General features: G+C 32.4%; 1 protein-coding gene across 1 annotated transcript; it reads left to right on the top strand.

Moving 5' to 3' along the window:
- The first annotated feature begins 218 nt into the window (after window positions 1-218).
- On the top strand, window positions 219-16022 carry LOC140450838 (uncharacterized). Its single transcript, XM_072544512.1, has 4 exons — window positions 219-401; window positions 576-816; window positions 10844-15238; window positions 15316-16022. Exons 1-4 carry the CDS (start codon window positions 219-221, stop codon window positions 16020-16022), a joined length of 5526 nt encoding a protein of 1841 aa, XP_072400613.1.
- Window positions 16023-16867: the final 845 nt, after the last annotated feature.

Below are 16867 nucleotides of genomic sequence, written 5' to 3'. Positions count from 1 at the left end.
TGTATAACGTCGGATATCGGAATCTGCTGATTCTTAATAGTAAGGGAGCTTATGGCTACATTTCTATATACATATATATATATATATATATATATATATATATATATATATATATATATATATATATATATATATATATATATATATATATATATATAGGCTCAGTTAATACATGAGCTCAATTTTACACAATAATAAATTTTCAGACAATATCAGAAATGAAAACCAAAGCCAAGAGACGTGCCAGAGAGGTGAGGTATGGATGCCAGAGAACTGGAGGAGGAGGTGCTACCAAACCATTAACTCTTTTTGAAGAAAGAATATTGAGTCTACTAGTTTCTGAGCTGTCAGTAGAAGGAGCCCAATTATCAGAAGCTGGCGTGGAAATGATTGTTACTGAAGTAAGTTCTTTGTCACTAAATTGATATACTATCAGAATGTGTTTTTGACTGACAATATTTTGTGATATTGTTACTTTATTCAATATAACATTTTATTTAGATGATAAGTTATTATTACTAAATTGAAATTATATATGAATATGTTTCATTTGCTTTTTTTTTCACTCTTTATAGGAAGAATTATTTGAACTGCCAGTGGAAATTGCCTCAACTTCAGGTTATGTACAGCCACAGACAACTCCCTCAACAGAGCAAAGTCAAATTCATACTCCAAATTCAGATAGCCCACCTGCAATATCCAAGAGAAGAAGACCTAGAAGACTGAATAGGGGTAGGGCAGGGAGTAGGGTGACAACTGCTATGGAACTGCATGACCAGCAGTTGCAAACCTTGCCAGGTCAAATTATGCAATTGCGTCAGCGTTAAATAGAGTGGCCAGGGCCATTTTATCATTTAGAAGATGAAGATTACAAAAAAAATTGTACAAATAAATGTTTTTCTTAAAAATCGTCTCTTTTTTTTCTTCAACTCCTTAGACTGTGTATAATAGGCACCAAATAAACAAGTAAACTTATTTTCTATCACTAAACATCCTGGAAGAAAACAAGGTCAGAATTATTTATTTTTTGGTAAAACTTATTATTTTCCAATTAAAATATTTATAAATATTATGTTTTTGGGGTTGAACCACAATTATTATTGGTTGTAATTGTGATGAAATCACATTTTTAATTAACTAATATTTGATGTTTCGATTTCCACTCCAGAAAGCGTTTTCAAAAAAGGTTTTTTTACAAATTATGTAAAATTTGTATAATCCATATTTACATACAATTACATTGTAATTTGTACAAAAAACCTGTTTTGAGAATGATTTCCAGAATGGAAATTGAAACGTCAAATATTAGTTAATGAAAAATGAGATTTTCACCACAACCAATAATTGTGGCTTAATCCAATAAAAACATATTTAACTTGACTATACCAAAAGTAGTTTCAGAACATTGCTAAAATATTTTTATTTATAAAATTATACATTATTAAAATATTGCTGAACAATTGCATCTCTGATTTGTTCTCCTCTTCTGTACCAATTTTGGTCAACTGGTACATTTTTAATTATATTAAGGTCATTTTCATCATCCAGTTCTAAATCTTCTTCTGGACCTTCATCTTTATAAAAATTTGATATGTTGTGTAGTGCACCACAACTATAAATAATTTTTCGTGCTTTAATCGGATTATAATTTAATACACGATGCTTTGACAAACATCGAAATCTTGATTTCAGTACTCCATTCGACAGCAAGTAACGTTTCCAGCCCAATTAAATCAGGTCTCAGTAATCCCATTACCAATCACAAAACAAAAGTACAATGACTTAATTGCACTACTGCCTTTTGTTCCGTCAGTTTGTCATGCGTTTTATCAAAATTTAACACATAGCGATGTAGCCACAAACGATTACCCACAAGAAGATGAAGATGATATGGAGCATCTTTAACAATTTTGAAACTTGACATCTATAATTTTACTTAATTATTATAACATTATAATATTTACCTATAATAAAATAATAGTAGAAGCTGTTTAATGTGCTGGTATTGTTTATTTCGTAAAGACCTTAACATGCAATGCCACATTATTTAAAAAAGTTGTTAGAGGTAGACAACACTATGTCCAACTACACATTTTTAAAAAAAAATTTAAATAATGAACGGTAAACATCAGGTATATAACACTTCATGGAATGAAAAACGATTATACACACCACAATAATAATATTAGCCCAGGGAAATAAGCATTTTTTCATGACTCTCGTCCGGCCAGGCAAACGACAGTTGTTATGAGTAGTATGGACCTCTGTAACAAAAACCTATATGTTTCCTGCAGTCGATTTTTTGGACTTAATTAGTTATTAACAAATTAAAGTCAAAAAACGGAAAATTTTTGCTTTTTTCGTCCATCAGCAAAAAGTGAAGCATTTTAGACAAATTTTAGAAGAGAAGAAACTTAGAAGTCATATAAAAACCTTTAAAATGGCGTTTTCTAAATGTTTCTATCCTTCGGTTTTTTATAAATGTTAATAACTTTTTTGAAAATAAACTTATAACATTTATATTTCATGGAATGCTGTGCCTTGTAGTGCTTAAAATATGGTTAAAATTTCAAAGTGATCAGTCAAATAGTTTAAAAGTTATTTTATTTGTTTATCCTAAATTAATTTTTTTTGCAACAATATAAGTCAAAAAATTATATAGTTTTAGTAATTGTAAGGATAGTTTCTGGAAGAAGAAGACTTGTTCTATTATTAACATTAAAAAAAAATTAAGAAAATTAATTTTAAATATTGCAAAATAATTTTGCAAAAACATGTCGCTTTTTTGCTTATAAACAATTAGAATAACTTTTTAACCATTGCCTGCAAGAATATTATTTTTTTAGCTGAAGCCTGAATTTTTTCACAAATTTAAAAGAAAAAAAATTTGTCCTAAAATAATTTGGGACAAAGTTAGCCTTTTTTTTTATTTTATTCATAGCAGCTTTGTTTATAATAATTAATAAATCTAATTAGCGTTATTTAAAAGAAAATACTTTATAGTTTTAACGAACCAAATTCTAAAAAGATTGCGTTTCAAACGAAATCGTCCACGAAGCTTCAAAATGTGGTCCTTAAAATCGGCTGGCTTCGAAACTCACGGAAGCCGTAGGGAGGGGGAAGGAGCTGTTAGCTGTATCGCTGGTTCTTATTTATGGGTTTCAACGTTCCTTTTTTAATTTGTATGTACTCTTTGAGTACATTACGAATATGCATTATTTCAATAAATTGTTAAATAAACTATCTAATTTGCTTCAGTTTTTTTTTTCAATTTTTATTATAATATTTGAGATAATTTCTTTATCCTACAATAAAGTCGTCCGAAGAATGCAACTTAGTAATATTGGCAATATAATTTTAAAGTCATCTACTTTAAAATATATTAATATTAATATATTAATATATGTATATATATATATATATATATATATATATATATATATATATATATATATATATATATATATAGTAAACTCTTAAATATTGGGGAAATCTGCAAAAAGACTCTAATGTGTATCAATTGTTTCGCCGAACGTTTTCGCCAAAGAGAATTAATTTGGCTTCTTCAGGGCTGAAAGAGAATAAATTATAATTAGCTACCATATATTATCTATTAAAACATTATTGATCTTACCGTAACTTAGAATTGTAGAGTTAGAATATTAAACAACTTTGCTAGTAACATAGTGTAGTTTTTTGTTACTATGTGCAAAAAAAAAGTTTTTTTAAGGTTTGAAATGTATGGTAGCTTTGAACTTGACACGTAAAGGCTTACCCAAGGTTAATCGAAAAACCCAATGTAACTACATTTAAAAGGAGGTAATTCTTTGAATTGTCGGCAATAACTAAATTTTTGATTTTTAGATAGTTTAAAAGTGAGGTTCTGTTTTAGCCAGAACGCAAGCGCTGACAACTTCATTAGTTCGTATGAATCTTTATGTCGTTAAGGTTCATTGGTAAAAAACGAATGAATTTAAATCCCAGTAAAGGGAAATATTATTTTGATTTTCTTTATTTAATTATATTATATTGTTCATGTATTATTGCATCTTATTGAGATGTATCTAAGAAAAGCAAGGGAATGTTATATATTTTTTGTTAATGAAAATTAATTATAAAGGTATGTTAGTTGTTAATGGATATATCAGTCAAGTTAGTTATCTGTGATGGTTATCAATATATATATATATATATATATATATATATATATATATATATATATATATATATATATATATATATTTGGCACCTCGGCTCTTTCTTAACGTCTCTGCAAACCTCCTGCAGACTACACAAAAAACACCTGCTTTACTTCTCCAAACTCAGCTACTTATTTATGACACCAGGACCTCCTTTTGTCAACTTGATGCCGTAAGAATACTTTCACATATACTTTATAAAATGCCCACGGTAGATACAAGGACCTCTTTTAATCTACTTGTTATCTCCTTCTTCAAACTATTCACTTCTTTTCATTACGCCGGTATCCAAACTCACGAACCACACCATATCTTGAGACAAACGACTGTTTCCTTTCGATGACCATAATATGACTAACTTCTCCTCTCTCATGATCGACTCACAAATTCCCATTTAAAAACGACCGTCCAATCAAAAGCTCAAATTGTGTTTACCATGATTTTGGAAAAGCCTAATTTCGGTTTCAGAGAAAAAACTAAATAGCTTACTTTAAAATTGGTTTTTTTCAATACATCATTTATACATATTTCAAAAGATTAGAATATGGTCATTTAATACTCGACTATACAAACAATGAAAAGATTATTAACTTACAGGTAGAATGTTTTTTAATTCAAAACAAAGGTTTTTTGATAATTTTGTTTGAAACGGAAAAAGGTCGTTTGCCAAACAAATTTCTATTCTTATCTACACTAAATCTTATCTTAAATTAATATATACATTTTTGTTTATAATGATATCTTAAAATTTTATTCCGATGGATATTTTTATTTATTTTTCTTTGGTTGGGAAAGAAGAAACATAACAAATCCCCGCCTTTGCATACAATAAAAATTACTGAATTATTTAGGGATTTTTCTCTATGCAAAAACAATAAAGAATAGTCTTCCAACATTTTTTTAATTTCTTCTTTCACCTGTTGTCGATATTTATATGGGATCGGGTACGTCTTTCCCAAGTTTTTAACCTCAAAAGAATGTTGGTGCTTTTTTCTACTCTGTTTTCCTCATTTATTAAAGTTTCGTGTTCTTTTAACATCAGACTCACCTCATTTTCTTTTTCTTCTCCACATATCAATTTTCTTTCTTTTTCCTCAGATTCTTGACACATATTTATCGCACATTTTTCCTCCTCTTTTTCATCAATCTCTTCCTTAAATACCACTGTTTCAATCATATCCTTTTCATTTTCCTTTGTTGACACTATTTCTTTTTCTTCTTCGGGGCTTATCCCTTCTTTTGAGGAATCTCCGGTAGTGACTTCCTTTATCCTTTTCTTAAGTTTTCTTCCTTTTCTTCTTTGTCCTCGCTTCGTTGCCAAATTCATTTCCACTGTTTGTTCTTTTTCCGAATTATCAATTTTCTTTTTCCCATGTTCATTTTCCTGACTGTCCTGTTCTTCTTCTTTTTCCTCTGTGATTTTCATCGTGTTATTTTTGAAATCTATCACCACATGTTTTTCTGCCAATTCATCCACTCCTACGATCATATCATGCGACATGTTTGGCATCACAACACATTGTAGTGCATAAAATTTCTTATCCAATCGTACTTTCACTCGTATTCCCTCATTTATCGTTGCCAATGTCCGTTTATTTGCACCCACCAAATTTACCCGTGGTATTTTGTAGATCAAATTCGTTAAATTAACTTCCTCTATTAGTTTTCTGTTGATCAGTGTCATTTCCGATCCAGTATCAATCATAATTTTAATCGGTGTCTCGTTGATAAAACCATCTACAAATTACAGATTTGCTCCACTTATTTTGTCCTTATTTTCTGCCAATTTAATAAATTCCTTCGGGTGACAAAAAATTCCTGTTTGTTTCTTTGTCTTTAGTGAGCGCCTTCGTGAAAAGGACGCTTGCTGTTCTTGTTCGCTTCTACTTCTGTCTCTTTGTCTCTCATCCTCATATTCCTCTATGTGTGTGTTGTTGACCGCTCTTCTATTTTCTCTTGGTCTCTCGGACCCGTATCGGTTTCCGAGATTTTCCGGTTCATTCGTTCTATTATTATTTCGGTTTTCCTGATATGTGCGAGTGTTGTTTCTATTCTGGTTATCTCGATATCTGTTTTCGTTCCATTGCCGATTTCTTTGTTCATAATTTACTCTTCCGTTGTCTCTACTTTCGTTTTCCCTCCTCGCGACAAATTCTCTTCTTGTGTACTCTCTCCTAAAGTTTTGTCCTCTATCTCTATAGTCTTGATTTTCTCGTTGTCTATAATTTTCTTGCGTTCTCCTCATTTTTCTTTCTCTTAATTTTGCTTCTCGTATTTGTAAGAATTGACATAAACTGTCAATATCTTTGTAGTTTTGTAGTTATGTGATCTTCTAAGGTATCTTCAAAATGTCTGGCTATTAGTTCCACTAGCTGTTCGGACGAATAGTTGTAATGTAAGTGTCTTGTATTGTTGTATAGTTGTAGGGCATATGTTTTTTCTGATATACCTATACTATCCTGGTATCTCCCATTTTGTAATTCCTTGTTTATCTCTATCTGTTGTATTTTCCCCCAGAAATAATTCAGAAATTTTTGTTCAAATGTTTGCCAATTTTGCAATTCTTCTTCTTTGCTATCAAACCATAAACTTGCCTCCTAACGAAACGATAAGGAACCTGATGGTTCCTTATCGTTTCCTTTGCTGTTTCGAAATTACCGATATGTCGTACTTTCTTTTTTAAATTGTTAATGAAAATTACTGGGTGTAATTTTTTTACGTCACCGCCAAACTGTATTTTTATGTCACCCGGACTTTGGATGAGTACTTCTCTCCTGTCTCCCATCTCTCGTTGTTTTCTGATATCCTCAATTTGTTTTTCTATTTCTTTCTTGTCTTCTTGTAGCGCCATTTCAAATTTTTCTTCCAACTGTTCTAATTCCTTTTTCTGGACAGTCTTAATATCTTTCATTTTAGTTTCTATTTCTTCTCTTTGCATCTTTAGTTTCCTCTCTGTTTCTTCTCTGACTTTTTCTAAACAGACTTTTATATCATTTTCATATTTGTCAAACGTTTTTCCATTTTCCTATCATTTTCTTCTAATTTTTGTTCATAGTTTTCAAGACGCTGCTCTATATTCCTGTTATTTAGTTCTATTGCTTGTCTTGTTTCCCGTTGGTTTTCTTCCATTGTTTGTTTTGTTTCTTGTTGATTTCTATCCATTTTTTGTGACTGGAGTTGCATTAGTTGTAATATTTTATCTATTCCTGATGGTTCTTTTCTCTCCTCGACTATTGTAACATTTCCTTCATTATCCGATCCTTCTTCCAAAATTGTTTCATCTTCTCTGTTATCCTCCTTCCTTTCCTGCATTTTGCTTTGACTCCTTGTGGTCGACATGTTCGTTAGATTATTTATCCCCGCCAAATATTGAGCTTTGAAATTTGTGCAATAATATCCCCGCCAAATATAAAATTCGAGTAATGTTGCAAAGACGAAAACATTTCCTCTTATCCCAAATGCAATAAATTCAAATAAATGCAATACAATTTTAAAATTTTGTCAGTTGTAAAAATCAATCAAATATCATAAATTATATCATGTAAAAATTTGTACCTAGAGAAATTTGAAATGTAATGTCATAAAAGCAAATATTATAAACTTTAACCATCGGCAAATAAATTTTCAATCAATCTGCTTTCTTTCTCTATCCGTTTAAATTTTAACTAGAAATACTTTCTACGCCTTACACGTTGGGGGCCATTTGTTATGATTGTTTATTTTGACTTTAATCTTAGTTTATTGAGCCAATAAAAAATTATATAACTTGTTTGTTATCAAAAGTAAAATAATCCTTATATTACCTGTGTTCGATGGATTCAAAAGATTTTCTAGTTGTCTTTTATCGGGAGAGAGAAGAAAGGATAAGAATACAAATATATTATATTACAAAGATTTACGTGTCTTTATTTTATATGAACGAATAAAACAATTATTAAATTCTGTCGTTATCTTATCAATCAGCATACAAGAAAATAAATCAATTATAAAGCTACATACATTTATATTACGTGAAAACCAATTTTACTTAAAATTTTCTTTACTGGAAACCAGAAACAACAAAACTTTAAACTTTTGATTAGCCTAACAAAACCTCAGTTCTTAAATTTGAATGATAATGACCATGATGTCAAACCGATCCTTCACAGATATAAAATTTAATTGTACAAACACTTACAGCTTATTTTCTTCTTGAGTTGTATGTTGGAACATACCCAGAAAAGTCCAGTCTCCTCAACGATGTGATCTCTCCTCTTTGGCACCTCGGCTCTTTCTTAACGTCTCTGCAAACTTCCTGCAGACTACACAAAAAACACCTGCTTCACTTCTCCAAACTCAGCTACTTATTTATGACACCAGGACCTCCTTTTGTCAACTTGATGCCGTAAGAATACTTTCACATATACTTTATAAAATGCCCACGGTAGATACAAGGACCTCTTTTAATCTACTTGTTATCTCCTTCTTCAAACTATTCACTTCTTTTCGTTACGCCGGTATCCAAACTCACGAACCACACCATATCTTGAGACAAACGACTGTTTCCTTTCGATGACCAAAATATGACTAACTTCTCCTCTCTCATGATCGACTCACAAATTTCCATTTAAAAACGACCGTCCAATCAAAAGCTCAAATTGTGTTTACCATGATTTTGGAAAAGCCTAATTTCGGTTTCAGAGAAAAAACTAAATAGCTTACTTTAAAATTGGTTTTTTTCAATACATCATTTATACATATTTCAAAAGATTAGAATATGGTCATTTAATACTCGACTATACAAACAATGAAAAGATTAACTTACAGGTAGAATGTCTTTTAATTCTAAACAAAGGTTTTTTGATAATTTTGTTTGAAACGGAAAAAGGTCGTTTCAAATTTCTATTCTTATCTACACTAAATCTTATCTTAAATTAATATATACATTTTTGTTTATAATGATATCTTAAAATTTTATTCCGATGGATATTTTTATTTATTTTTCTTTGGTTGGTAAAGAAGAAACATAACAATATATATAAATATATATATATATATATATATATATATATATATATATATATATATATATATCATGAGCTGCTTTTGGGAAGTTGAGCTTCATTTTAAAAGACAGAAAAATCCCAATACACTTAAAACGAAAAACCTATGACACTTGTATACTACCAGTTGCAACTTATGTATTGGAAACTATGGCAATAACAAGAAAAATGGCAGAACAATTAAGAGTAACTCAACGGGCCATGGAGAGGGCCATGTTAAATATAAGCCTCAGAGACAAAATTCCTAACACCGAAATACGTCGAAGAACTAAAGTAACCGACATCATGGAAAAAATAGCGACATTGAGATGGCAATGGGTAGCACATGTAGCAAGACAAGACACCAACAGATGGTCTCATAAAGTGACATTCTGGAGACCTCGAGAAACAAAAAGAAGCGTGGGAAGACCCAAAAAGAGATGGATAGACGATATAACAGCTGTAGCTGGAAAGCAATGGATGAGAATTGCAAAAGATAGGGAAGCGTGGAAACAATTGGAGGAGGCCTATGTCCAACAATGGATGAATGAAGGCTGAAGAAGAAGAAGATATATATATATATATATATATATATATATATATATATATATATATATATATATATATATATATATATATATATATATACAGGGTGATTGATTAGTGTAAGGATTAGTTTTAAAATTAGTTACAATCTTACAGGCTGTTCCATAAGATGGTGGCAGACCAAACTTTTGTTTTTTTCTGCTTCACTTCCCCATCACAACAATGTAAAGTTTTATTATATAAACCGGGGATTTAAAAAGTTCTAACCAATATTACCTGAAAATCGTATCAAGTTTAACTCCCTGTGTTAGAGACTGCAAACATCGGCAACGCAGCTTACCAGCCAGATGGTCCGTGCCGAGGTGGCGTCTTAAATTCAAAATTCAACAGAGAGAGACCTTCACCGACCGCCGTGGTGTGAAGACACATTTTTATTCATATTGTAAATTTAGTAAATAAACCCCTTATGCGTAAGCGAATGCGTTTTAATTCGACCAAATAAAAATAATATACAGTCCACTCAGTTCATATACATAAATTGATCCATCGACCGGATATCAGTAATCAGCATAAACGTTAAAATCAAAGTGATTTGATACTCGAAAACGGACAGTTTCATCCAATAATTCTTAAGTGCACGTGTAACCAAGAGCAGATCATCCAAAACCAAGCTGTTGTACGTTGTACCTGACGCCAGAGGGTGGCCAGAGAGCTAGCGGCGTTGCCTAAAATTCAAAGAGTGAGTACAACAATCCTTTTACCGAATTTATTCCTCCAAAAAATAAAATAATTTCTGTTTGTGTGAATACTGCTTGATTTATTCTTCGAAAGAATTTATACGAATTTATTTTTTTCGTTTCTTAATTTTTAGTAGTAAGTTAATAATAATTTTATTTATAACTAAAATAAATATGAATACCGAAGAGCAAATAAAAATTGTAAAACGAAAACGGGGTGCAGTAAAAGCCAAATTAACCCATTTTAAAAACTTTTTAAATGATTTGGAAACGGATACAAGGTCTGAAATTCATATTTTAGAGGACGCGATTTACAATTTAAATTTACGTATCGAATAAGCGAATAAAATAATACAAAATTACGAGGAATCGCAGTTAGAGTTAGAGGATTTAGTTGATGAGGATGAATTAGAAACTTGTTATACCGAACGCGAGGAATTTACGAAATCTTTTTATTGCGAATTGGCCCGAAGTAAGCGATTACAATCTAAACTTTCTCGGCATAGTACAGATTTATCAAATAACAGTTCATACTCGGAAAATGCATCGGGTAGTCAAGTAAACGATTTTAATGGGTTTCGTCTTCCGCCAGTTGAGGTACCGAAATTTAGTGGTAGTCATGAAGATTGGTTGGAATTTCACGAGACTTTTAGCTCGTTAATACATACAAACAGTGCACTACGGAATTTTCAAAAGTTTCATTATCTTAAATCTTCACTTTCAGCTTGCGCATCCGAAGTAATAGCATCAATTGAGTTTAGCGAGGCAAATTACATTGTAGCGTGGAATTTGCTTTGTGAACGCTATAATAACGAAAGACTTCTTGTTCATAATCATGTAAAAGCATTATTTAATTTAGATGTTAAAACATGTGAGTCGTCAAAAATATTACGGTCTTTGATAGATTCTATTTCAAAACATTTAAAAGCATTAAAACAATTAAACCAACCCACCGAACATTGGGATACTTTAATAATTTACATAGTAACTTCTAAGTTGGATAATAAAACAGCGCGAGAGTGGGAAGAATTTAGATCGAAAATGCAATATCCAACAGTGCAAGATTTAAAAACATTTTTAAAATCAAAGGCTGATTTGCTGGAAACAATAGAATCTAAACGCGATACATCTTCAGGAAATACCTCTTCTTTTCATAAAAAACAATCCAGAATATCTCAATCGTTTGTCAATACGGAAAATGTTTCTTTAAGAAACAATAATACAGCTGATCGCTCGGGAAATAACATGACTTGTGCTTTCTGCAAACAAAATCATTATATTCGAAACTGTGCAGAATTTCTTAAACTTTCCCCAGCAGAAAGAAATACGCATGCGAAAAGACTTAGATTATGTATAAATTGTTTACGACCTGGTCACATAAATACGGTTTGCAGATTAAGCAACTGCAGAAAATGTAACGGTAGACACAATACATTATTACATATACAAAATAACGAATACAATAGACGCGAAAATAATACTACAGAGAACACAAATGTATCTCTAACTTGTTCAAATATTTCTCAGGAAAACGTTTTACTTGCCACAGCTTTGGTACAAGTAATTGATAAATTTAATAAACCTCATACCGTACGCGCGTTGCTAGATTCAGGTTCCCAATCTAGTTTTATTTCATCAAATTTATGCGATATACTTAATCTCGAAACAGAAAATATCAATATGGCCGTGGTAGGTCTTAATAGTAGCAAATCCCATATTAAGAAAAAATGCGAAATTTCTGTGGAGTCGCTACATAGTGCATATTCGGTAAAATTATCATGTCTTATCATAAACGAAATTACTGGAATCCAACCAACTACTGTTGTTAATATCAATAGGTTAAATATTCCAAAAAATATAATCCTTGCTGATCCAGAATTCTACAAACCAGGTCCCATAGACTTGCTCATTGGAGCAAATTTATTTTGGAATCTGATGCAAATTGGACAAATACGTATAGGATCAGATCAGCCGGTATTACAAAAAACTTCTTTTGGATGGATAATTTCTGGAAACATTACAGAAAATTCGAATGTATCTCACTGCAATCTGTCTTTAAATGGTGATATTCAAAAACAACTAGAGAAATTCTGGTTATTAGAAGAATGCGGTATAAAACCCGCAATATCCGAAGAAGAAGCGTCATGCGAACAACATTTTGTTGAAAATACGAAACGCGATGTAGAAACGGGCAGATTCGTAGTATCTATTCCGTTTAAAACGGGTACAGATAAATTAGGTGATTCGGAAGAACAAGCGCGAAGGCGATTTTTATCATTAGAACGAAAACTTAAGCATAATTCGGATTTACGTAAAAAATATGTCGATTTTATGAATGAATACAAAGCGTTAGGTCATATGACCAAAGTAAATAAATTGAATACAAATGCTATTCACTATTACTTGCCACACCATGGAGTACTTCGAGAGGAATCTGTTACTACAAAGCTTCGTGTTGTCTTCGATGCTTCGGCTGCCACATCCACAGGTTTATCACTTAATGACCTACAAATGGTAGGCCCAACAATACAAAGTAGTCTTTTGTCAATACTCTTAAGATTTCGAATTCATGCATTCGTGATAACAGCCGACATCGAGAAAATGTATCGGCAAGTAATGATTACTCCGAAAGAGCGATCATTGCAACGAATATTTTGGCGAAGTAATCCCAACGAGAAATTAGAGATATACGAATTAAACACGGTTACGTATGGTACTGCTTCAGCGCCCTTTCTAGCAATTCGTTGCATCATGGAGCTAGCCTTAAATTGTGAAGGAAACAATCCAGATTTATCTCAAATAATTAAAAACGATATATACGTAGACGATTTAATTACGGGTGCTGATTCTATTCAAGAAGCGGTGAGTTTAGGCGTGGGTATTTCAAAAATTTTATCTGAAGGGTGTTTTAAATTGCGAAAATGGCACTCAAATAGCGATACGATACTTCAAATTATAAAGGGCGACGTACCTTCACAGAAGACCAATTCACCGGTTCAATTCAGTGAAGATCAAAACACAAAAACATTAGGTCTCGGTTGGTCATGCGATTCTGATTCTTTGACGTTTAAAATTGAACCAAATGCTATAGACGGTCGTGTAACTAAAAGAATCATTCTTTCGGCTGTGGGTCAAATATTTGATCCACTAGGCCTTTTAGCGCCTTGTATTATTAAAACGAAGATTATACTTCAAAAGCTTTGGCTAGAGCAATTAAGTTGGGACGAATCAGTTCCTCAACCGTTACATGGTAAATGGCTTAAGTTCAAATCTGAGATTCCTAAACTTAATTCATTAATTATTCCACGTCACGTAACATTACCAAATGTACGATCAATTGAATTACATGGTTTCTCGGATGCTTCCGAGCGCGCGTATGGAGCATGCATCTACGTACGTTCTATTACTCGAACTAATCAAGTTTCAGTTAGGCTTCTATGCGCAAAATCTAAAGTAAGTCCGTTGAAAACTATTACGATTCCCAAACTCGAGTTATGCGCAGCTGTTGTTTTATCCAAATTATGTACAATTGTTAAGGATGCACTTAACAACACAACATTTGAAAGAGTTACCTTATGGACAGATTCCACAATCGTGCTCGGTTGGTTGAAAACGGAACTACACCGATTAAAAACGTTTACCTCTAATAGAGTTGCCGAAGTACAAACTTTAACTAGTTCTTGTGATTGGCGGCACGTTTCCTCAAAGGACAATCCTGCAGATTTAGTGTCACGCGGTATCAGTCCATATGAGTTGGAAATATCTAATTTGTGGTGGTCTGGTCCAAGTTGGTTAAACAAATCCGAATGCGATTGGCCTCAAGAGGTAAAGTGTCCAGAGAACTTGCCTGAACTAAAGTGTACCTCAAATGCATTCTTAATACGTGCGTTGGAACCAGTAGTAGATATAAGTCGCTTCTCTTCATTGAGCAAGCTAATTAGAACAGTAGCCTTTGTTCTAAGATTCGTTTCAATGATCTCAAATAAAGATTCTAGACGAACAATTGGTCCTCTTAATACTGAAGAATTAAGAAAGGCATACAAGCTTCTTCTCAAAATGTCACAAAGAGAGTCATATACCGCAGAGATAAACAACTTATTAAACAAACAAGAAATCAATACTAAAAGCAAAATTCTTAATCTTAATCCTTTTATCGATCAGGAAGGTTTATTAAGAGTTGGTGGTCGTTTAACAAATTCAGATTATTCGTATGACAAGAAATATCCCATTATCGTGTCGGCACACAATCCGTTAACCAAATTAATTTTTAAATCAGAGCATCTAAAATTGATGCATGCCGGCCCACAACTTTTGCTTAGTTCTTTACGTCAGTCCATTTGGCCGGTATCAGGAAGAAATCTTGCTAAATTAACAGTTAGACAGTGTGTGACTTGCTTCAGATTCAATGCGAAGAACACAAATCCTATAATGGGTAATTTGCCGAAAACTCGATTTGATGCTGGTTATCCATTCAAGGTTTGTGGGGTAGATTATGGCGGACCTTTTATTATTAAAAATCGATACGGTAGGGGCAGTAAAACTTCAAAATGTTATATGGCACTGTTTGTATGTTTTGCTGTCAAAGCAGTTCATATTGAGCTAGTTTCTGATCTTTCGACAGATACTTTTTTATTAGCACTAAAACGATTCATTAGCAGACGCGGAAAACCTCAACAAATATATTCTGACAATGGTACTAATTTCGTTGGCGCGAATCACGAATTACAAGCGTTAAGTAAGTTTTTGATTTCAAATCAAATAAAATTTTGGAGTTGTGCTCATCCGAAAATATAAACTGGCACTTTATTCCAGCACATTCTCCTCATTTCGGTGGCCTCTGGGAGGCAGGAATTAAATCAAGCAAAAATCATTTAAAGCGAGTTGTAGGTAATAATATTCTAACATTCGAAGAATTATCAACAGTTTTTGCACAGATCGAAGCGATTTTAAATTCCCGACCCCTCTCACCACTCTCTTCCGATCCTAACGATGAAAATCCATTAACTCCTGCTCACTTTCTCATCGGCAAACCGTTAATAGCAACACCAGAACCCGACATCACAGATTTACCTACTGGAAGACTTTCTCGTTTCCAACTCCTGGAACAAATGCGACAGAACTTCTGGCGACGATGGTCGAAAGAATATATATCCGAATTACAGCAGAGGGTTAAATGGAAAAAGACGCAGAGAACTTTATCACAAGGCTCCATGGTACTCGTGAAGGAGGATAATATCAATCCGTTGAAATGGAGACTGGGTCGTGTTCTGGAGTTACATCCTGGAAAGGATGGAATTTGTCGAGTGGCATCGAACTGCAACTGGTGTCATTCGTCGAGCTTTTCCAAAAATTTGCCCACTACCAATTCAAGATTGAAAGCAGGTCCTTTCGAGGCCGGGGGCATGTTAGAGACTGCAAACATCGGCAACGCAGCTTACCAGCCAGATGGTCCGTGCCGAGGTGGCGTCTTAAATTCAAAATTCAACAGAGAGAGACCTTCACCGACCGCCGTGGTGTGAAGACACATTTTTATTCATATTGTAAATTTAGTAAATAAACCCCTTATGCGTAAGCGAATGCGTTTTAATTCGACCAAATAAAAATAATATACAGTCCACTCAGTTCATATACACCCTGTATAATTAAAAAGGAGTATAGGAACATTGATATATTGCAACCATAGTTTTTTAATAATTGTTAAAAATTATAAAACATATTCGTTTTTATAATATTCGTTAAATCAAATACAGGGTAAGTCAAAATGCAAGTACATTATTTTCTTGGTAATTTTAAATAGAACACTCTGTATTTTATATCACTATCAAAAAGTACTAATATCGTACTTCAAATTTTATAAAGTACTCCCTATACCTAAAGTTACCAGTCTTCTAGATATTTTTATTTTTCTATCAAAGTATTAATTTGGTAGATATTTTAACGTTTACCAATAATTATTTTGAGTCGGCCATGATTGATTTGTCAGAAACTGACAGTTTGACATTATTGTTTACTAATTCAGTATTGGGATACACCGTAAATTAGCAACAATTATTATTTAGTAATTCAGTAATTAATTCAATTTAAATTAGCAATAATGAATTTTACTACTGATGAAATTTTAGATATGATCTGGATATTGGGGGAATGCAATAAAAATTCATACCTATCAGCTAGAACTTATCAAGAATGGTTTTTAGATAGGCGGCAACCTAGACAAGATACATTTGAAAAATTGAAAGATCGTTTTAACCGCACTGGTAAGGTGGTCCCAAGGTCACCGGAATTCAATAAAATGGACTCATTTTTCGGGGGTTACGTTAAGAACGAAGTATATAAAATACCACCAACAAGAAGGGATTATGAA

This window comes from Diabrotica undecimpunctata, chromosome 9 (assembly GCF_040954645.1).
Source record: "Diabrotica undecimpunctata isolate CICGRU chromosome 9, icDiaUnde3, whole genome shotgun sequence".
NCBI classification, from domain to species: Eukaryota; Metazoa; Arthropoda; class Insecta; order Coleoptera; family Chrysomelidae; genus Diabrotica; species Diabrotica undecimpunctata.
Note: the sequence above shows the minus strand (reverse complement) of the source record. Positions and strands in the feature narration are given on the sequence as shown.

Excerpts from the sequence above, each read along its gene's own strand:
- LOC140450838 (XM_072544512.1), top strand. The coding sequence starts at position 219 with ATGAAAACCAAAGCCAAGAGACGTGCCAGAGAGGTGAGGTATGGATGC. Across the intron at positions 402-575 it reads TGGAAATGATTGTTACTGAA|GAAGAATTATTTGAACTGCC; the intron begins GTAAGTTCTTTG and ends CACTCTTTATAG. Across the intron at positions 817-10,843 it reads AGGTCAAATTATGCAATTGC|CGAATAAAATAATACAAAAT; the intron begins GTCAGCGTTAAA and ends GTATCGAATAAG.